At 37.2% G+C, this 23,144-nt stretch overlaps 1 protein-coding gene across 4 annotated transcripts; it reads right to left on the reverse strand.

The window, feature by feature from the left end:
* Positions 1 to 139: 139 nt before the first annotated feature.
* Positions 140 to 23,010, reverse strand: luc7l (LUC7-like (S. cerevisiae)). 4 transcript variants are annotated; one of them, XM_043711157.1, is made up of 11 exons: positions 22,795 to 23,001; positions 20,719 to 20,789; positions 19,820 to 20,148; positions 16,522 to 16,620; positions 13,629 to 13,739; positions 11,816 to 11,959; positions 7,950 to 8,126; positions 7,593 to 7,681; positions 7,302 to 7,331; positions 4,461 to 4,643; positions 140 to 2,245 (listed from the first exon to the last, which is right to left on the reverse strand). In XM_043711157.1, the coding sequence occupies exons 4-11, from the start codon at positions 16,615 to 16,617 to the stop codon at positions 2,098 to 2,100; spliced, it is 978 nt and encodes a 325-aa protein (XP_043567092.1). In that variant the 5' UTR covers positions 16,618 to 16,620; positions 19,820 to 20,148; positions 20,719 to 20,789; positions 22,795 to 23,001; the 3' UTR covers positions 140 to 2,097. The 4 variants fall into 4 exon arrangements, with proteins under 4 accessions (XP_043567092.1, XP_043567091.1, XP_043567090.1 ...); XM_043711156.1 differs by having other exon boundaries at positions 19,820 to 19,914; positions 20,012 to 20,789; XM_043711155.1 differs by lacking the exon at positions 20,719 to 20,789 and having other exon boundaries at positions 19,820 to 19,914; positions 22,795 to 23,010.
* Between the last annotated feature and the right edge of the window lie 134 nt (positions 23,011 to 23,144).

Consider the following 23,144-nt stretch of genomic DNA (forward strand, 5'->3'; position numbering starts at 1 on the left):
TATCCTGAAGCAAATTCACAAAGCAATTCCACTGTGCTAGATTGATAGCAGGCATTATTCTACTTTGGAATAGCCTTAAGTCTGACATTTTCAGATATTTTCAAACTGTTTGAATAATTTTATAATATTGAGGCAAGAGTGACATTAACCATTTCCCTTTATTGTTGATGAGAACATAACTTTCACCAAGGGCTTTTTTTTTAAAAAAAGAAAAATGACATTTTTATTCATCATTCTCAGTATGGAAAATGAAACTGGAATTTTTTTATTGACGTATACAAAGGATGGATTGTTGGAAGAAAATGCATTTCACTATATAACTTTGGAAAAGTGTCAAAAAAAAAACAAATTGCATGTACGTTTAATTGATGATTAGTGCAATAAGAGCTACTTCCTCTTAATTACTTTCACTAATCAAATCAATTCCATCCTGTAACTTGTTAAAAGTAAAACCTAAAACACAAAAAGCTCACATTTCTAGAGTATGTCAATGAACAAAACCTTGTAAAATAAAACCCCAGACCTGTAATGTCTTAAAACTGATATGCACCACAATAAAATGCTGTTAAAATTACCAAATGTTTTTGAACTTACTTCTACTGTAAGTAGCACAGTAGAATCTGCAATAGTAATTCTATGGTTCTGGCCGCTGATCTTGAACATGCAACAAAATAATTTTACAACTAAAAGCCTTATAAGCATTAGATAACATATAAAATGCTACCTAGGTTGGAATGCTCTATTTTTACAGTTCATAAATAAAGTCATACTAAATAGTGACATTCAAATGGATTACAATTCATGTTTGCTGCCATTCTATTACATTTAACATTGCATTTAGTCTAGGAATTATGCACTGCTGGCAGATCCAAGTTATACAGCAAGTTGCATTTTGCTGTGGGTTACACTGAGCCAGGCTCAACTGGTTAAATTTTAATATTGGAAGAGTGTTGGCAACAGCTTGGCTTTTTTGATAATTAATGGGATTTTAAATGAATTTATGAAATGTCAGCAAACTGAGGGCATTTCAAATTTGATATGAACAAGGTAAATTAAATTTGATGTGCCCTGGGGTACTTTAACCTTCAGAAGTTAAACATCACATCACAAGAAATGCAAGTGCTATAGTTCCCCTCTCCCTGACTCCCAATTCGCTTGCATTGATAGCCTGACTTACGTTGTCATTCTTGTCACAATACTCACTAGAAACAACTTCAAAGTGATGCAAAAAGATGGTGTAAAAGCAGACTCCGGGGGTTACCAATGTTGATCTCAACTAAAAACTTATTTTAATGGTTCAAATGATAATTGTTTTATTTGCAGAAATGTTTATGCCTCAAGAATTATGCATACCCAAACAAAATTAATTGAATTGTTCCTAACAAATTGGACCTCAAAGCAAGTTCGCTGTCTTTTTGTCTTCAAACTTCAATTGTTGCAAGATTACCTGTCGATGAAAATATTCAGAACCAGGACATGCCAATTAGCTTTTAGATTTATGAAGTTCATTTCCCAAAATTATCAAAAGTTTCTTTAAATGAGCAGGACGACCAGGAAAATAAATAGGATTTTTGATCACTCCTGGTCTGTTGCAATTTAGGCATAAGAATTGCAGAAAGCCTGAAAGACAGCATAACACTTGCCATTTCAATAATTCTTCCACTGAAATTGCAACAATTCGTGCTGAAATCAATGCCTTTATGTAGTCAGGTACCCAGTTACAAAATCCACATATACCACTGGAGACACAAAAAATCCAGTTTTGTTAGAGGGTGGTAACTAAACTGCTGAAAAGGTACTTACTTAGAAAGTCTAAAGTTGCTTTGTTCCATGCTAGTTCAAAAGATAACTTCAATTTAAAAGAAACCATTTGGACTCACTTGTTTTAATATTCATAAATAAACTGAACCAAGTGAAAGGCTGTAACACTACAGGAAAACAATATATATCGGCAGCTATGGAAATCTAATACTTGCTCTGCCAATGAGAAGTTTTTAAATGGCAGAAATCATATATAACATGGGAAAATTCAAAGACGACTGTAAGAATATTTTCAGGTTTAGAGCTTTACATTAACTATTTAGTTCAGTCATTAATTCAAATTTCACCAGCTTCCCTTTCTTCTGGACTTGTTGCATTAAATTCTGACTTCCCATTTGTACTCTCATGTTTCCTTTCTGAAGAACTCTTCTCCTTTCGATCCTTATCTCTTGATTTTCCCCTAGGAGATCGATCCCTTGAAGACCTTGAAAAACAACACTATTATTTAATACAAACCACCAGCATTTCAGCTTCCAAAACGACCCATAAAGGCAAATTCTCCAACATGTGAAGTATGGAGCTACATTAGACGACTCCAGATTCAATTCCAATGCAATCCAGCATCAGTCTAAGTGGTTCTGGGTCCACAGATTAATGATTAAAAAGTGACTCCTGTGTAAGTTTATCAAGGAAGTGGTGAAAAATGCTTGTGGATGTTGGTTAAGTGACTGACTTGGCTTTCATGCCTTATCCACTCATCTTCAGATGGTTGAACAATCTGCCAATACACCACAGGAAAGAAAGGCTCAGAAATAGTATTGATTGGAATAATTAGGGCAAATGCCACAAAATTAAAATTTGAAATAAAGAGAAGAAAAACGTTTGGAGAGGGGAAAATAAAGTTGACAGAGGGACTGTTCAAGACTGGTTTTAAAGTAAAAATTGTGTTTTTATTTGTTTTAACTCCATGCAGAATATTATTGTAATAAAGCTACTCTCAACATTGATATGGTTATCTATTACACTAAAAACAGCGAGTGGTCCTGGATTTAAAAGGAACTGTACGAGTTAACAGTTTCTAAACAAGGAATGCCCACAGAGGAAGTTTTTTTTAACCTCTTCAGTGCACTTTGAAAAGATTCAGAAATCCCTCCCTATAAAAAACCGTTGAGACATTGCAAAGCATCGAATAAGCGATTGCTCCCCAACTTGCTGCGTTATTTCTTGCTTGAACACCTTGATTTTGATAGTGAAATAGTGACTCTTTGAGTAGTGCAATTGTTGATGAAGACCTACAGAGTAATGAATACCTGAGTCTGATTACTGAATGGTAGCTTCTGAAAATGGTTAAACTGTACAAAGAGCAGCGAATATAGCTTGAACTCGCTCCCAAACCCTTGCCACCTCACTACTTCGCTCTACTTGCCTGGTCACCTTTTCTGTATTGCCCTCCAATTAGATTCTTTGATTTCTGTATACATTACCTACCCTCTGGGTCCTCCCCTCTCTATTCCTAGTTTCTCCCCACATCACCTATTCCCCAACTACTCCACTCCTGCTTCTCATTTTCCTTGCCATCTCCTGACTTTTTCCTTTCTCCTCCTTCCATACCACCCTCTTGATTCTTTGCCACCTTTCCTCCATCTCCATCCATTATACCCCATTGTTTGATCTGGGGGGGAAAATAAAAGCCCTCTTCTACCAGTTTGCAAGGCCAATGTTATACCCCAAAATTGATAAAACACAATACCCAAAAGTTACTGTGTCCTGAGCATCTAAGGAACACAGTGCAACACCTGGGAAGAATTTTAAATCTATGTCTCATAAAAGAAGATTCTTCTCAATGGAATGTAAGCGCTGAAGCGTATCATGGACCAAAGGCAACTTGCATTGAAAATCTTGACAAATGAAGTTGAGATCAAAGAGCTACGCAATCTAATCAGTTTATAAAAACATTTGCTTGCTTTAAGTATTGCTGGGCTTCACCCCTTTTTTTTCTTAGGAAAATAAACTACCAGTCACCAAACTGTATTCAAGCATTTTAGCACAAGCATCAAGTCTGCCATTTTGAAAAGGTAAGTTTTTCTTGTAAATAATGTTTAGAGACAAGTACAGCTAAATACAAAATATTTCTCAATCACAATAGCCTAATTTAAAACAACCTGTGCTTGTGATAAAACTTTACCCATATTTCTGTAATTACATTTCTTGTAGGCAAGGTTAAAAAAAGACAATCAGAAACACATGACAATACAAACAAAACCACCACTATAACATTTTTGCTCTCAGGGGAAAGGAAATTGATTCAAAATACTGCTTTACAATTCCAGGAGTATAGATAGTGTAGTGGAACAGCTGAAGCATTGCAAGAATTACAAATCTCCAAGTGGAAAATACAATGCATCACACATTAAAGATGATCGAACTGATCAGTCTTTCAACTACTTAGATCAGAACAACAATTTTGCCAACATTTTACATATAAAACCAGTGTTCAGGTTCACTGTGTACAGACTCCCAATCTCAACAATAGAAATGAATTCAAATGAACCTGTACCTGTCTGTACAGGTCATAGCAATTTTAAAAAAAAGGTGATAACCACTGCAGTCTCAACAGGAGAATTACTAAATTACTATTATAATGATTTATAACAATATTCCAGAAATTTAGTTTGATTCAAAAATTTCACCAGTCTTACTTATGCTTTGAACTCCTCTCCCTGCTTTTGTCTCTTGAGCTGCGACAGTGTCCTCTGCTGCGGCTATGTGAACGGGACCTATGTCTTCGGCGCCTATCACGGTCTCTGGATCTGGATCTTGATTTGCGCCGCTCATGACTGGGGGAACCTGAACGTTTCCGCCTATGATCACGTGATCTTGATCTGTGAGCATTTTGAAAGTATAAATTAACTAATAGTTAATTGGTAATGTGGAGACATATGAAAACATTTCCAGCATCACGAGAAGTGATCTTCATTTGTGTAGAGAACAGAAAAACACAACAGTAAATAGTGACGGCAGGAGGCAGCATTGGGTATCCTCGTACATGAAACAACAATAAAAATGCAGGTACAACCATTAGAAAGACAACTGGTGTATTAATCTTTACTACAACAATGTTAGTCTACAAAATTGCGGAAATCTTTCTACAATGCAGGATTTTGATCAAACCACATCTAAAGAAAAGTGCATGTAATTTTGATCTCCATACCTAAAAGGGATGAAGATTCATTAGATTAATTCCTGGGACGAGGGATGCGGGTGCTTTTGCGCGTGTGGCAGTTGGAGTGGAGGGGATGGAGACACAAAAATCCAATGACAGGTGGAGTAGGATAGCCCTCCCTCTCTTCACTTGGATTCAGATGGACAAGCCAACAAGACACACAAGATTCTGACACCGAGTGGATTTGGTAAATGGAGAATTAGAGTACATAGTTTCAGCTATTGGCTGTTTCCAGCTAAGCCACGGAGAAACTTCTTCACTTGGTTTAGTATCTTTGGAATTGTCCACTCCAGAGCACAGTGGTCAGGGAAATTATTCAAGACAGAGATCAATACATTTCTGGACTCAAAAGAAGTAAAGGGACATAGGAATTAAATGTGAAAATGAAGATAAAATTGCCAGTAAGGATTTGACTGAAGCGAGGAGCAGATTCGAATGGCCACTTGGTTTGCTCCTATTTCTTTAAGTAGGACAGCTGAACTTGAATTGCAATGTGCTGAGTGTATACTCTAGTATTAAAACTGAATCCGGATCTACACAGTGCTTTCAGATGCAGGAATTTGATGAAGTCTTAATCAAACAAACATCAGATACTAGCTTTTTGCTTTGAAAGAGGAGCTTTAATTATTGAATCCTCAGCGAAACAGTGTGATGGGGTAGGCAGTTGCATAGTGATACTGTCACTGGACTAGGAATCCAAAAAAGACAGGCTAATGTACTGTGGATGCAGGTTTGAACCCCTCCACAGCGGGTTGTGAAATTTCAATTAAAAAAAAATCTGGAATTAAAAACATCTAATGATGCCCGTGAAAATCCATCTGATTCATTATGTTCTATAGGGATGGAAAAGAGCCACCTTTACTCGGTCAATTACCAGCGTCAGTCAATCCTCGATCATCATTAAGAATAGCGTTAGAAAGTGTCATCAACAGTGCTATCAAGCAACACTCTATTATCAACAATTTGCTAACTGACACTCAGTTTGGCGTTTACCTTGATCACCTGATTGTATAAATAAAACAGCTGAATTTGAGGTGGGGGGGGGGATGGAGTGTGATAGTCTGTAACGTCAGGGCCACATTTGATGGAGCAAAGCTTCAAGGAACTCAAGCAAAACTAAAGTCGAGGGAATCAAGGGAAACATTGTGATAGTTGGGAGTCATACCAAGCACTAAAGGAAGATAGTTGTAGTTGCCTGAAGGCGGTCATCTCTGCAGGAATTAATCTAGGTCCAATTATCTCAGCTACTTCAACAATGACCAATCCTCCACCATAATTTCAGAGCAGAGATGTTTGCTGATGACTATAAAACATTTACCACTAATCATGACTCCTCAAATGCTGAAGCAGTCCATGTTCAAATGCAGCAGGACCAGAACAATGAGAGATTTGGCTGACAAGTGAGAAGTAACATTCATACCATACAAGTGTCAGACAATGACAATCTCCAAAAAGAGAATGTAAGCAGAACCTGTTGACATTCAATGGCATTACCAATAATGAATTTTCCACTAACATCACTGCATTTAGCATGGACCTGAAACACATCTGGACTTGTCATATAAATACAATGGGTACAAAGGGAAGTTCGAGCCTAGAGACCCTGGAGTAACTCACTTCCTCACTCCTCCAGTCCTGGCCATCTTCTACAGAAGGCCAAGTCAGGAGTATTACTGAATACTCCTCAGTGGTCTGGATGTATGCAGCTCCAAAAACAAACAGGAAGCTTCGCACCATCCAGGACAAAGCAGCCCACTTCATTGATTCAAATTCAAAGCTGGCAGTTTTGAGAGAGTAATGTCAAAGAATACAATTTCCAATGTATGTAATCTTTAGGGATACTGGCATTCACTTCAGATCACAGAGCCTGTTTAAAAAATACAGTGCACATCACGAACATGAGATACCTTAAAGAGTTTTACAAGTACATACTTTGAAAAGTAGTTGCTTCTTTAAAATAAGAAACGTGACAGGCAATTCACATATAGCATGTTCTAAGCAATGTGATATGAAAATCACGATAATGTATCACTGTGTCAATTAAGGGATACATATTAGCTAGAATGCTGGAGTTAACTCCTCTGCTCTTTTCCAAGAGTATCAATGGGATTCTTTTTGTCAACATGACACTAAAGCTGGGCTGTGGTTTAACATTCCATTAAAAAAAACCCACCCCTGACAATACAGCACTTGCTCAACACCCCTCTGGAGCATCAGCATAGATTGTTGAGCTTAAGACTTGCAATGGGACTTGAACACAGCCTTCTCAAAAATTTCACATCACTCCATAAATGCCAATACCATATAATAGACATACCTCCTGCGATCCCTGCTACGTGATCTGGACCTGTAAGGCAATGTTTAATACTTCAATTAGAGAAATATACTGGGCAGTGTAGACAGCCTAATATTTTGCATTGCTTTAGAAAACCATTTCAGAGTGACTGATAATAAAGATTAATCATAGTAAAATCAATGTTTCTTCCATAAAGCATTTTAGCTGTGGACCAAGTGAAGAGCATCCAAAAATGCTTCCCATGTTTAGCTCCTATCACAAATCGTAAACAAGTCAGATTTGCATTTCAAATTTAAATGCAATTTAACCTACTTCCTTTTCATCCTTTCTTCTTTTTCCCTTTCTTCTCGCCTCCTTAAGCGCTCCTGATTTCTTTTCTCTTGCTTCTCTGCAACAATTTTCTACAATTGCAAACAAAGGAGGCAATGAGAATCCCAAAATATTCTCCTGGTTGTAATTATTATATTAAAGATAAATGCACCCATATAATGATGATATATGGAAACTTTCTTCAAGCGAAGTAAATAATTACATTAAATACTACACTACTTCTTTTTGACATAAAATAAGTCACAGATATTGAAGAGAAAATTGCTTTGTTAACATACGTCCCAAAAATACAATTATGCATTTCTACATTTTCCAGCACAAAAAGGGTCTCAAAATTACCTTCAAATGATCTAATTTCTCTCGGATTTGAATAAACCCCAAGTGCAGTTTGCCTCCAAAGTGATCAGCAAGCCGACGATCGTTATCATGAAGACCCAGATATGCAGAACAAATTTCACACACGCGTAATTTCTGTTGCTGGAAGCTAGAAGCAGGCATTGAATTCCTATATTCATCCTACACAAAACAAGAAATAAGGAAAACTTGAATCTGTCCAAACATTTGAAAACGACCTGTGCCACTGCTCTTCTGCATTTTTAAAAATGTGTTGCCTGTGGAGGAGAGAAACACCAGCCTGTAACTTATGGGGAAAAACCAAAAAGCAACCATTTACAGGAACTTTGAAGGAGCACAACCAATCAAAATCCTATTATACAAAATCACCTTCTTTTAATTGGTGAAACATTCATAGCACAAAAGATTAATTCTGGAAAAATGAATGCCTATGTCATTTTTTGCAACAAATTACTGATTTTCCAGATTTCTTCTAATAAAAAGTATGTGTGGCTTTACATTGAATTATTTCCAAGTGCAATTTGTGGTTTGTATGGTAAAGCATTACATAAAAGTAAGTAATTTAATGATTTACAATTTAAAATCAAGTGTAAATGCAAAGTCATTTAAAAAGATTTTAAAAACCCTCAGGTTACTGAGGGAAGCAGGAGAGGAAATAGCTGGGGCTTTAACAGATATCTTTGCAGCATCCTTGACGGGAGAATTGCTAATGTTGTTCCCTTGCTTAAGGAGGGCAACAGGAATACTCCAGATAATTATAGACTGGTGAGCTCGATGTCAGTGATAGGGAAGCTGCTGGAGAAGATACTGAGGGATAGGATCTATTCCCATTTGGAATAAAATGGGCTTAATCAGTAATGGGCAACATGGTTTAGTGTAGGGAAGGTCATGTCTTACAAACCTAATAGAATTCTTTGAGGAGATGACAAAGTTGATTGATGGGGCAAGGGCTGTAGATGACATATACATGGACTTTAGTAAGGTTTTTAATAAGGTTCCTCTTGGTAGGCTGATGGAGAAGATGAAGCCGCATGGGATCCCCGGTGTTCTACTTAGATGGATAGAAAACTGGCTGGGCAACAGGAGACAGAGTAGTAGTGGAAGGGAGTTTCTCAAAATGGAGGCCTGTGACCAGTGGTGTTCCACAGGGATCCGTGCTGGGACCACTGTTGTTTGTGATAGATATGAATGATTAGGGGGAAGGTATCAGTTGCCTGATTAGCAAGTTTGCAGATGACATCAAGATTGGTGGAGAAGCAAATAGAGAAGGGGACTGTCAGAGAATACAGCAAAACACAGATAGATTGGAAAGATGGGCAGAGGAGTGGCAGATGGAGTTCAATCCGAGCAAATGCGATGTGATGCATTTTGGAAGATCCAATTCAAGAGCAAACTATACAGAAAATGGAAAAGTCCTGGGGAACATTGATGTACAGAGAGATCTGGGTGTTCAGGTCCATTGTTCCCTGAAGGTGCCAATGCAGGTCAATAAAGTGGTCAAGATGGCATATGGCATGCTTTCCTCTATTAGACAGGGTATGGAGTACAAGAGTTGGCAGGTCATATAACAGTAGTATAGGACTTTGTTTCGGCCGTATTTGGAATACTGCGTACAGTTCTGGTCGCCACATTACCAAAAGGATGTGGATGCTTTGGAGAGGGTGAAAAGGAGACTCACCAGGATGTTGCCTTGAATGGAGGACATTAGCTATGAAGAGAGGTTGAATAGATTAGGATTACTTTCATTAGAAACAGAGAGGTTGAAGGGGGAACCTGATTGAGGTCTACAAAATCATAAAGAGTATAGACAGAGTAGATAGCAAGAAGCTTTTCCCCCCCAGAGTGTGAAATTCAACTACCAGAGGTCACAAGTTCAAAGTGAGTGGGGGCCTGGAACATGTTGCCAGTAGAAGTGGTAAAGACGTGAATGGGCAGGGAGCAAAGGGATACAGGCCCTTAGAAAATAGGTGGCAGGTTTAGATAGAGGACCTCGATCAGTGGAGGGCCGAAGGGTCTGTCCAAGTGCTGGAATTTTCTTTGTTCTAAGATGGCGTTTCCATACTACTGGTAATCTGTACAATTACCTTGTAAGTGTTGTAAATGAAAGCACAAAATTACAAAGAGAAATTGACAGATTAAGTGAATGGATGAGAGCATGACAAATAGATTTTGATGCAGGCAAATGATTAGCTTTCCACTTTAGAGCTAAAAAGGATAAAATGGGATACCTTTGGAATGGTGGAAAGCAAGAAACAATACAGGTCGAGAGACACTTGGAGGTGGAGTAGATGGGTTAAAATCTGTTGAATAGGATCAGAAAATGATTTAAAACATTAACAGACATTATCCTTTCCAATTAAAGCATCTGTACATATGGATGTACGAAACTTTGATTAGAGCACACCTGGAGGGAGCATTTCTGGTCACTGCAGCTTAATGCACTAGTTGGTCTGCAACGAAGTGAATCGAAGGTTTACTAGGACCACATCTGGAGTGTATGGGTTCATTATGAGGAGAGGTTGAGCAAACTAGCAATTTAGAAGGTTAAAGGGTGACTCGATAAAATAACTTCTCTCTACTAGCTACTTGGGTGTACTTGACTAGAAGCACAACCAAAAAAAATCAGAAGTCAAACCTTGCTGAAGTAAAGTTAGGAAATACTTTGTGCACAAAAGATAGCACAAGCTTCTAATTTTTTGACAGTTGTAAAATATTAAACAGGAGATTGATATATTGATAATTATTGAAGGATAGGCTATTCGATTCCGGATCAAATGACATGTCAATGAATGGCCAAACAGGTTTGAAGGACTGTATAGCTTACTTGGAATCCTGAGTTCTAATAGACACATGCTTAATTTAAAAATAACTCTAAATTCAGAAAAACTATAAATATACAATTGATTAATTTAAAATCAAACCATTAATCAACTTTGATATAAACCAAACTAACAGACTAAGAAAAAGAAATCAAATCTTTTTAAAACTAAATCTTTTGTATTTGTCATTTTCTTCAAAATTACGTCTTTCATAATCCTCAAAAGTCAAGATTCTGAAGGTGCAAATTTATTTTGTTCATGTTTACATAAAAAATTGCCAGTATTAACTTTATCACAAAAATGACAAAAAAAAATCACAAATTTTCAAGTTCCATAATTTGTTTTGGTCCTGTTGATGCTGTTGTTTATCACAGAATCCACATGAGCATCCTCACCTTCCCATTGTAACTATCTATTCTCTTGCCATTCATATATCAGTCTAGTTTCCCCTTAAATACTACTGAAATGAATAGTTACACAGATGTTAGTACACTGGTAGGGTGGCCCCAAGCTCTAATCAACACCAATGCAAGTTTTCCACAAGTTCCTTACTTTTCAAATCTCTCATGCTGGATTTACTTTTTTTTCTGTAAGTGACCTTGCTAACTTGTTCTGCAACTTTTACATTATTTATGCATTTGTGTTGCAAAATCCTTTGTTCATTTGCCAAACTAAAGACTTGTGCGTGTTCAGTAAGTGACTGTCCTGTTCTTCTAGCCCAAGATATATTACTTCATTAATCTGTTTAACTTCATGTGGCAATTTTGATCATCAACTAATTTCATTATTGATTATGCCAGCCCAATTTGATCTCATCTGTAAATTGAGATTTGCACAAAAATTAAGAGTTTGATAGACAAAAAACAACAATGGGAGTATAAACATCGGCAGTTCTTCAATGCACAAATCCAGACAATCAGGAAGAAATACAGAAGAGAGAATAAACATGCCCAACACCAGTTGCAAAACAGTAGATTAATTCTCAGCTATCCATTAACAGATCTTTTAAAAGCATTGCGAAACAGTACTTACCTCTGCTTCCCTTTTTTTTGTGCGTACTCTTTCTACTTCTTGCATGACCTTCTGAGATTCTTCCACATTTCCTTCAGCTCCAAGTTGTTCAGCTTTAGCCAAAAGCTTTCCTATTTCTTCATTGAGTTCATGCACTCTTTCTGCCTGTAAAACAAATGCAAAATTCTAGAACTTCAGGCCTTACACTATGGACAAAAGGTAGGAGATCATTTGCAACAGCACCTCAAGGCCACATTTTGAGTATAGTTTTATGAAGAAATTTGAAATCTGCGGCTGAATACTTTGAGGAGATTCATGGCAGTTGCTGAACACTGCCTCTTAATGAACTGCAGTAGCTTGTGGCTTAAGTTAATGATGAATAAAAATTAAACATGTATTTATTCTACTGCAAGCTCCTTCGGTTTTCAGAGCAGCAACAAATTGAGCAGTGCCAACCTTAAGCACATTGGTTTCAATTTATATAAACTTTTACCAAGTATACAAGTTTTATATCTGGAACAGATTATACCAAATATGAATAAATGTGCTCGTCATTAAACATTTTGAAGGTATCACAGCCAAATTCTGTTAACATAATTTTGAGTTTACATTTCAACGAACATATTTGGTCCAATAATTAATTTATATTGCACTTTACAGAATGCAAAATTAAGGATAGCCCGTGCATTTTACTTGCTCAGCTACACTCTGAGAAACCTTCAACACAAATGTCTGCGTCCTTTACTTGATGTCCAGTTGCTGGACATCTGGAAATTTTCTTAACACAGCTTCACATTCAAACAATATTAGGAAAGGTGAAATTGTGTCTCAGAGATGGTTAAGTCTTTGCAGGGAACTTTCTTCTACAGCAGCCGCAGCAAGTACCAGTGACCACAAAGTCTCAGCTTTCATGTTTGCTAACATCAGCAATCTTAATGCTTGGAAATAAAACCCTGCCCAGAAAATAGTGGTTGATACTCATAGAATGCTTACAGAGTGGCTATAGCACATACAGCCCACCTGATGGCTACGAGGAAAAGCACACATTCTGCAGAGCTGAGCCAGAGGTTTTAAAAAAAACACTTGAAAGGTACCACAGGAGAGACATGGAGTGACAAGTAATACCTAGATTATTTTTCTCTGACAGGACAAACTTCAGGTGGTCTTTTGGGCACAGCAGGCATTTATTTGTAGCAACTAGAAATGGGCTCTGATTTTAAAATTATTCTTGATTGTTTCAGGTGAGAGTACGGATCATCCGTATCGATGCAGAGAAATAGATAGCACATCTTCAAAATAAAAATTCTGTTGGCTGCTCTATTTTTTTTTTAATTGTGGAAATTGGTAGGTAGGAGAAAAATTCATCTTGCAGTATTAAGAACCCCCAGCTTAAACAGATTAAGGAAATCCTATGTAGTTGCAAAATTATGTTTTGAACATAAGTAGTATACCAATTGCACCAGTATGTTATCTTCAGCCACCGAATTATAGCAATTCTGCACTGTGAAACCATGTTCATTGAGTACTGAGTTAATATATTCCATATAAAACTACAAGTGCATTTTACTTCACAGCATTTCAGCAGGTACTACAGGACACTCAATTTCTTCATATGTATGTGTGGACACACTAAAGAAAATAGAAAGTTAACTTCAAAATGTGGCAAAGAAAAGTAAGAGATTTTAATCCCATTAGTCAGATGGATTAAAGTTCAAATACAAAAGAGTTGAAACAGAGTGCATAGCACACTCCAGTCTCCCATACTAATTTACTAATCAAATCGCACAGGTGAGCATGGAAATGCTTATTCAAGTGGAAGCAAATTGGAATATACCTTAGCAGCTACTTCAGCACTTATTTCTTCTTGTGTTTCTGTCAAACGCTTCTTTGCAATGTCTGTTCTTCTGTCACAATCAACGATAAAACTTTCAAGATGTTCCATGGCCTTGGGATTGAAAAAACATTATTTGAACCTATGCAGAGGTCAGTACAAAAGCATTTTTATTTTTAGGTTTTGGCATGTAATCCATTTATTACTGAAAGAGTGTATCCCAATGAATACAAATAATAGCAAGAAATATTTAGCAGTCTATCAATGATTACTCAAAATCTCAAAAGTGGATCTGGAACCAGGGTTTCAGGAGCTATGAAAAGAAATAAATTAAACAAGGGATTGTATTTTGGTCTATCCTTTTGATTTTTGAGAGTTCGAATATTTGAAAATATTTCTGGTCAGACTTGTTGCCTCAATTAAATACCAAAATTAATTAATATCAGCAATAATTAGTGCATACAAGTAAATGAGGACATGGCTTTTTAGTTCATCTTTAGGTTCAAATAGCTGACAAAAACAAAGAAAATTGGACATTCCTACTTTAAGCATCAGGATAGCAAGCTACCAACACAAAAATAAAAACATGTAATGCTCTATATTCACAAGCTGAGAAATAAATATGGTCCACTTATTATTAGCACTCCTTACACAGTACCTTACGTGGTAGAAAAGCCTAATGTTATGGCACTGGACTTTAAATCTGAAGGTCACAAATAAACTGAACCATTGTAAATTGTGAAATTGAATTCAATAAATTTGATAACTCGTGGGCTGGAAGCATGGGCACCCAACTGATTTGCAAATATCCAGAGAAGGAAACCTTTCAGTTCACTTGATCCAGCTTACTTACTGATCTCAGAACACTTGCTTGTTTAACTCAATTCTCCTTTCCCAATCAGTCCTTTAAAGAGCTGAGGCTGAAGTTTCACAGATTTGGATTTTCAAGGGACAATGAGACAGATTAAAATATCTGAGTGTAGAAGGACTACCATTGTGTGTATGGAATTGCTGTCCTGTGGTTGGATTTGTTTCTACAGGGCAATGTGAATTTTCGTTTTTGCATGCATTCCTATCTTTGCATTTATGGAGCTCATGCATTTTATTGTGTTGGAGAAATCTTACTTGCAGATGGTGCTGCTCACACAAAATAACAATGCAATTAGTTCCAATTCCCAAGTCTTTCACTATATCTCTGCAAGGTTTTCTTTTAAAAGTGTTTATCAGATTTCATTTTAAAATATATTACTGTTAAGATGGTGGAACCAAATCAGGCAATGCCATTCCAAATCCTAACTACTCATTGCAAAGCAAAGATTTTTTATCATGTTGCTCTGATTCTCCTGTCAATCACCTTGGAGTTACTATTCCCTCAGTCAGTAGAAACAGTTTATTCTTATTTGTGTTAGCAGAATCCATAACAATTTTAATCATTTCAAACAGATATCCTCCTAGGGCCTTGCTTTCTCCATTCTCTCTGGATAGAAATGATTCCATCACCCAGCACTATTCGAGCAAATCCATCATCAACCCACTCCAAAGCTTTTTTCCATTCTTTCTGGAGTACAGGGCCCAGAATTAAACAATTCCCCAGCAGGGGCTAAACTATTGCTCTCATGATTTAAGCACAACTTCGTAGTTTTGTAATCTATGTCTTTATTCATAATGCCCAGAATTGCAGTTATTGGAAAACTTGTATTAACGTGCTCAACTACCTTCAAAAGTTTATATTGAAACACCACTGGGTATTCCTGTTCTTTCACTCCCTTTGAAATTGCACCATTCAACTTGATTTGCTCTTCGTTATCCTTCCTACATTACCTCTGCTGGTGCTGAATTGCACCTTCCCACCTGCTAGAAACTTGTAATTTTATATTTATTGAGCAGTATTTAATGGAAATAAAAAGAATAGAAAGCTTTATTACTGTAGCTTTTCGCATAGCATTTCAGTTCTAAGGAGTGACTATTTCAAAGGGTGCTACATCACAGAAGTGTTATGGCCTCCTTCCAAGCCATGCAGTGATCATATCTGCACCAGCTCTCCAAAGGAACATGACTTAGCACTGTATTGCAGCCTTTTACCCCAACACCTTGGAATATCACTTCAACTGAGCAATCATGTTGCAGATCTGCAGTCACACAGGCTGCAAGGGCAGCAGGCTCACTCTCATAAGTCATTTGCTTACCAGCGACACTTTCAACAGCCTTAAGGGCATCATTAATGATACAATTTTTATATTCAATATTTAATTATTAAGCTGAAATAAAATTCACAACAGAAATGAGATTTGAACACATATCTGCAAGTTGTTAATCTAGTAGATTGCTTCTTTAGTCCCTTTGTAATTCTTTAGATTAAGAGTTCAGTGATTTAAACGTTACATTACCCTGTTAGAAGAAAAGGCGCAGGCTTATAAATTTAAGGTGACCATTTTGTTAACGTTATGTTCTGTTTCAGAGATATTTGGTAAAGATGGAAAGGTGCAATATTACTTTGTAAAAATGTATCTCTTGTTAGAATTTGGGCCATTCAGCACAATTGACACATGGTTTAGAGTAGCATGGGTGTGATTCCCATTCTAGGCGGAGGATTCTAGACTCAATGCTTCTTCGTCTGCCCAAGTAGGGAAGGCAATGCCAAACCACTAGTGAGAAAATGTATCGTGGAAAAAGGTTAAAGTCGCAGCACCAACAGACAGTGAGCCAAGGACCTGGCTTCTTGATATTAGTTACAAAATAAAAATGTCAAAATAGAGGGCCAGTGAGGATAGAATTATTCCTATATTGCGCAAAAATATTCTGCAATTTTCATGTCTTTGTTAGAACACAGATTCAGTGCTTGCCATTACATCAGAAAACGCTTAATTAATTCATAGTCAAATATTTGGTAACTCACATCCAGCTCAAAGAATAAATCTCTTTCCTTTGCAGCAATTTCATAATCGGCTCTCAGTGCGAGGTCATGAATCTTTGTGCATTCTCCCAGGTCCATGCGCTAGGAAACAGAGAATTCTAAAATTAACTACAGTATTTAAAATTCCAGTCCTTTGTGTTTACATGCAAATGTACAAAGTACTGTACTTTGTAAACACTTAAAATAACGCTTGCTATTACAGCATTTATACAATAATCAAAACACCAGTTCCACAGACTTCGCTAAAATTTTGTAAGCTTGCTCATTTACAACAAAATGTTCAACATTATACAGGTTGCATTATTTCAACAATTCTTTAAAAAAAATTAAGAACAACCTAGCTGTTTGTAAAAAAGAAGTCAATATTCTTATTGTAGACTTGTGATGTTATCTATTGAAAATCCATTTAAGAACACCCTATTGCCTGTCCACAATTAGCGTTCATATAGACACCTGACAGAAGTATAAATCAGACCAAAATTAACAACCGCCAGAGGAGGGATATGTTATGAGTGCTAATCAAAGTTTTGGCGAAAGATGCAAACACAACACAAGGGATGAGAATGAGAGCAAGTAGAAAATGTAGAGGTTTGTTGGGGGAATTCCAGAGTTTAAGGCAGCTATAAGTGTAAATTCCAAAATGACACAAAAGAAATGGGTGATTCAAAAAATCAGAGTTGGTAGAATACCAAGTACTCAGAGGATTCTGGAAATTGAGGTGGCTCGGATTTGGAAACAAGAGTCATTGAGACCCTCAAACCGATACTACAATTCGAGTGGATAATAGATGACCTCCACCTACCAGACCTGGAACTGTATCTCTCTATACCTATCCCAACCAAAACTCAATGAATGATAGCATTTCAATTTTTAGTTCAGCTAACCAGAATCACTTTGGAGGGAGATGATAATAAGGGTAAAGATCATGAACGAGTGTGAGAATTTTTAAACAGAGGTACATGTGTGCTGTGAGACAAAGGCATGTCAACAAACAGACATAATAAATAGTCCCTATATGAACAAGGCCATAGACCGTGTTTGGATGTGCTCGAACCGGTGAAAAGTGAAGCTCAGGTAGGACACCGACAAACTCACTGAATCTGCCGTAACTAAAGCAAGGCAGTGACATATATCACAGAAGTGGAAGTATTTTGTAGGAGATTAGGGCTTAAAACCTCAACTCAGAGTCAAAGGAAAAGCACAATTTTACTCTTAATTGACAATATTCCAATTTTGATGTTAGAGACAAACTGCTTTCATCCTAAATAACTGTATACGTATTACAACAGCAATGTTGCAATATTAGATTCAGCGACTGAAATTATAATGGGGTTAAAAAGCAAAGCACCACACATAAAACAAAGCTATTATTTCCATCTGCAAAGTTGAAGACACAAAACACATTCCAGAATAATGAAGCAAAAAAGGTCTTATGAGAATGTCTAATGGGGAACTAATTTATGAGGTTTGATGACTTGTACAATGGATTTAAAACAAAAAGGTCACTGCAGAAGCAATGAGTCCAATGGTTTTGATCTTTCAGAATGACGTTACTTTTCAGAACAGTTTCCAAGGTTTGGAAGGGAACAGACATAATCTGTGCTTTGTGGACAGACTTTGGAATGTCAGAAGGACAATTAATCACAATAGAATTCCCAATTCTGATCTGTTTTCATACTGCAAGGATCTATTATTTGACCTCAAATGATTCACAATCTGTAATAATGATTTAGTTGAGGGGACTGAGTAAAATATATCCAGATTTGCTGACGATAAAAATTTAACTGGGAAGGTAAGTGGTGAGAAGGATTGAGAATGACTACAGAAGAATACAAGACAGTTAGGCAGAGTGAGCACACAACTAGCAGATGACAGCTAATGTAGCAGAGCATTATGCTATTCACTTCCTGAGGAAAGTAAAAAAATAGTTTTTTGAACAGTGGTAGAGAAATGTTTACACTCAAGAATTCTGTGTGTCATGAATCATGGAAATTACACAAAGGTAGAGCATTTAGTTAGGAGGACAAATGGAAATGTTGCTTTTTTGTTACAAAGGATTTGATAACAAAGTAAAGAAGTCTTACGACATCTATATCCAATTCTTATTATTCATAGGGGATTGGGGCACCTGGTTCCCACAGATAGCAAAACCATGGGTTGCCCCAAAATAGGAATCCCTCATCTACACCGATGAACCCAAAAGTACTGCATAAGTCTGTTGATACCTGTCCATTGCAGAGAAAAGGAGGAGGAAGAGAATCACATCTGCGAGTACACAGATCAGCAAAGATCAAGTGTATACAGGGCAGTGGTGAGGCCACATCATAAGTACTGTGCCCAGTTCTGGTCTCCTCATCTCAGTCTCAGCATGGAGGGATTGGCCATTAGCGCAAAGATGAAGAGAAATTCCTCCAAGAACGGTAAAGCTTTGGAATCTACCCCAAAGAGCTGCAACGTCTCAGTCACTGAGCATATTCAATTCAGAGGTCAGGAGATTTTGGGTTACTAAGGGCAATGAAAGGACACAGGATACTGAAGATGGAATTGAACAGGGGTGCAAGCTCAAAAAGTCCAAATGGTCAACTCCAGCTTCTAATTCTTCTGACTTTATTATAGATAAAAAATTACAAGAACATTAGCACATAGCGAGGCATAAATCTGATGGAATTCATTGCCACGGAGTGCAGTGGAAGCCGGGACACTAAATGTCTTCAAGGCCGAGATTGATAGATTCTTGTTGTCTAGAGGAATTAAGGGCTACGAGGAGAACGCTGGTAAGTGGAGCTGAAATGCGCATCAGCCATGATTGAATGGCGGAGTGGACTCGATGGGCCGAATGGCCTTATTTCCACTCCTATGTCTTATGGTCTTATGACCATTGAGCAGTAATTGGACACTTAATGCAAGTGCTTTAGCTCAATTAAACTAGCAAATACTTCCTCCAATGATAGTAATACCACAGCAACATTCAACAGGGATGCCACACTAATTTTGCTTAAAACATACCATTGAAAAGTTGTTAACTGGATGTCAGGAGCAGTGATATAACAGCGGTCCCCACTGACCTTAAAGGAAACTGCTCACAAAGATTAAGTTATTGCCGTACTGAGAAATTCTATTTTCCTAATGTTAGAAAGCTAACATTCTTAGAGCTGGGAGCAGAAGGAAACCATACATCAGAAGTACTAGATTAAACAGAAACTGTGTATCAAAATATTGCATTATCCACGCTTTTTTGCATTCATCCAAAACAGTAAGAATAATAAGCAAAACTACATACCGTTCCAGAAAGAATATCATGTGGACAGCAACCAAGAAGATGACTCTTGCAAACTCTATCATCTGAGAATTTCACACGCTGTCGTGTTGCATCTCCTGAAACAAGGCAGTTTAAAGTTGATGAGCTCAAGATTGAACAGAAGTGTTTTTGAATAAATGGACTTATCACCAGGCTGCTTTACAGCCAACTTACTGTGCTAATGCCTTCTTGTGTGCAATCATGTGACTACCTCTCCATCTTTACTGCAGAACAGGAACATTCTTCACAGAACATACACAGAATTCATTAAGCATCACCTTGCGAATGTACTCTTCTTAAATCTTGGACCTCTGGAACGTTATACTCTGATCAGACCACACAGAAAATGCCGTAACAGGCATACATTTGTTTCTTCTAAAAACCGCAAAAAAAATGCCTAAACAGGTTTCAGCACTGTAAGAGAATGATGGGCAGCTTGCTTTACTGACAGCACATTGCAAGCTCAACACTTTCAGAAAAAGAACTCAGGTTAGGGTTTGTATACACACTGTGAGCATCCATAAGGTAGCACCCAGCATCTTCAATCTTTGTGCCTCATCTGCAGAGATTCTGACTTGCTGGAAAAAATTTAAAAGGGGAAGGTTTTCTGGGCCACACCTGTAGTAAGGTAGTTACAGGAATGGTACAAAGAATAAAAGTAAAGTTTAACTGTTATGTGACAATTTAATGCCATTGTGTATATAAATGTGTAATATTCAAATATCATTCCTTTATCCTTGCAAGTATTCCAATATCATTGTAGTGTTTCCCATTGTATGCAGTTTATATTTAGTCTCAACTATGTTGTTTATATTAATTACTTCTGAAAGCAAACACTTTTTTGATATTCATAACAGCTTTAAAAATTATTCATGACTCACGGCTCGATGAACATGAGGCTTTTCTGCAACTCCCTTGCAGATTGATGTAGGCAGGCAAAGATACATTGAACCTTTATAAATAAAACAAGGGGCCACAATTGTTCAGTTTGTATGAACAGAGATATGGGAAGCAAATTTCAAATGCAACTAAATCAAACATAACTGAGTTTCCTGCAAGAAAACTGAAGTTAGGTGCAAACCTCAAATTTGCACTCAATTGTTTAAAATCAAAAAAAAACCTAAGCAGGAACATACAGGTAACAGCTAGTGACTTTTCAATTTAGAACAGGAAACAGAGGACAAAAGCAAGCTCTTTGATATTATGCTTTTGTTTCTTCTACCAAGTAAGAAAACACCATTGTACCTTAAACTATTGAAAACAGAATGTTTTGAAAGGAGCTGCAATCTCATTTACCAGAGGTTCAAAATCTACCATGGACCATCCAGCCCACCCAAATATAATTTGCTGAATAAATCTTGCTCTTCTGAGAAGTTCAGTTTTTAAAATTAATCACATAAGTTAGCTATTCTAAGATTGTTTAAAGAAAAACTCAACATTTTCCATTAGACAAAAAAATTTGATCAGTGGATTACAATGGATGGATGTGGTGAAAATAAATCAACAGTACCCAAGTGTAACCATCACTGAGATAAAATTAGTACTAAAATAGGGCTCCTGCATTTTTTTTGGGATGGGGGAACAGATACAAAAAGTCAAGGTGAATTTGTTTGAAAAGGGGTTTCTCCTAACAACTTAAATCAGCTTGCTAATTCTTCACTTCTAATGTCAAAAAAACATTCATCAATGGAACCCTCTAGAAGCTGAAACTATTGTGAATCAGTCACATATTGGATTCACAAAAGATGCAACAAACATGCAAACTTCAAAAGGTGACTTTTTATTTTAAAAATGTTATAATTGACAAGGACCATTGGAGTAACTCTTCCTTTCCATGGGAAAATGCAGCATAGAACCAGACATTATAGATCTGTTGTACAGCTTCAAGCTCCAAAGGGTTTTACTGGATCTCTTTCTGCCTGTGTAATACGTATAAGTGTGGGAGTAGGATAGGAAGTTACAGAAATAAACACATTTTGCAAACATTGAAACTACGTAACCTAATGATATAATACATGAATGTACAACTCAAAAGATTAAATCAGTCTTTCAGAAGCTTAAAAGCACAAAGATTTCAATGTAATCATGTAAAGGACTATGAAATTGATAGGCACAACACGGTATTGAGCCAATAACATCTATCTCAAACAGCTTTCATAGAATCTCTTTTGCACCTCAATTTGTGTTTTCTAGCCCCATTACATTACTCCATTATCTCTTCACTTCATATAGTTTAATGGTTAGAAATAAAGGGAAACATTTTCCAGTCTTGCTGAATACAAGAACTACCAAACACATGGACATCACATAGTGTAAGTGCATTCTCCTTCTTATTGATTCAATTCCATAAAAATGGTATTGCAGTGCTTTTAGAATTTATTTAAAATGTTTGGCAGGGAGAAAATCAAACTATAAATGAGCTTTCTCCTCAAAGAGATATAAGCATGACTCACCTCATTGGAACAGATTGCAAGAGGTATTAATTTTCTTCAACCATATTTATGTTTGTTTACAATTTTTCCAACAGTAATGCTACTCTTTATTGAGGAAACAAAAGGTCTTGTAAATCAACTAAAACAGAAACTAAAACCTCACTTAACTTTTACTCAGTAGCAACCCTCCACGTTTAGAGCAAGTTACTGAGGACCTTATGTAACCAACTCTGTAGATGTGTGTTACTTTCAATTTTAGTCTGTAGGTGAGCTGGGATGGTGACACTCCAGCTGAATGCCTCAATACTGGGCAGTGTTTGAGGCCTACAATGATCCATGTGGCCTAGCCTGGACTGGATTAGTTCCCCCTTTCACAGTGAACCACACCTTGGGTACTATTGCATTTTCTTTTCTTTCGGGTTAGCGGCGAATGGGTGGCTTTGTTAACGAAAACTGATTTCAAAATGAGAACTCGCTCTGGAAAACAGAGGCGACAGGCACCGAAAACATTAAAGACGCACTTACCGTCCCTGGAGGTGCCCATTAACTGGTCCAACATCGCTCTCATTTGAGCCTGAGCAGACATAGTGGTTTGTTTTAAGATCGCAGCTTGCGTTTGGTGATAAATTTGAAACAAACTATGTCATAGAGATAAGTGACGGAAAACACTCCAGCAAAACCCTGAGGCCTAACTCGGCGCTCTCCCTCAGCAACGCACGGAACTTCCGGTGCCCAGAACCCGCCAGCGCGGTACACGCCGGGAGCTGTAGTCCACACCTCTTGTTTATTCCGCTATGGAAGGCAATGGAGGACTACAATACCCAGAGAGCATCGCGCCCGGCTCTGAGGCATACTGGGAGGTATAGTCCATGTCT

The sequence above is a fragment of the Chiloscyllium plagiosum genome, chromosome 21 (genome assembly GCF_004010195.1).
Source record: "Chiloscyllium plagiosum isolate BGI_BamShark_2017 chromosome 21, ASM401019v2, whole genome shotgun sequence".
Classification (NCBI taxonomy): Eukaryota; Metazoa; Chordata; class Chondrichthyes; order Orectolobiformes; family Hemiscylliidae; genus Chiloscyllium; species Chiloscyllium plagiosum.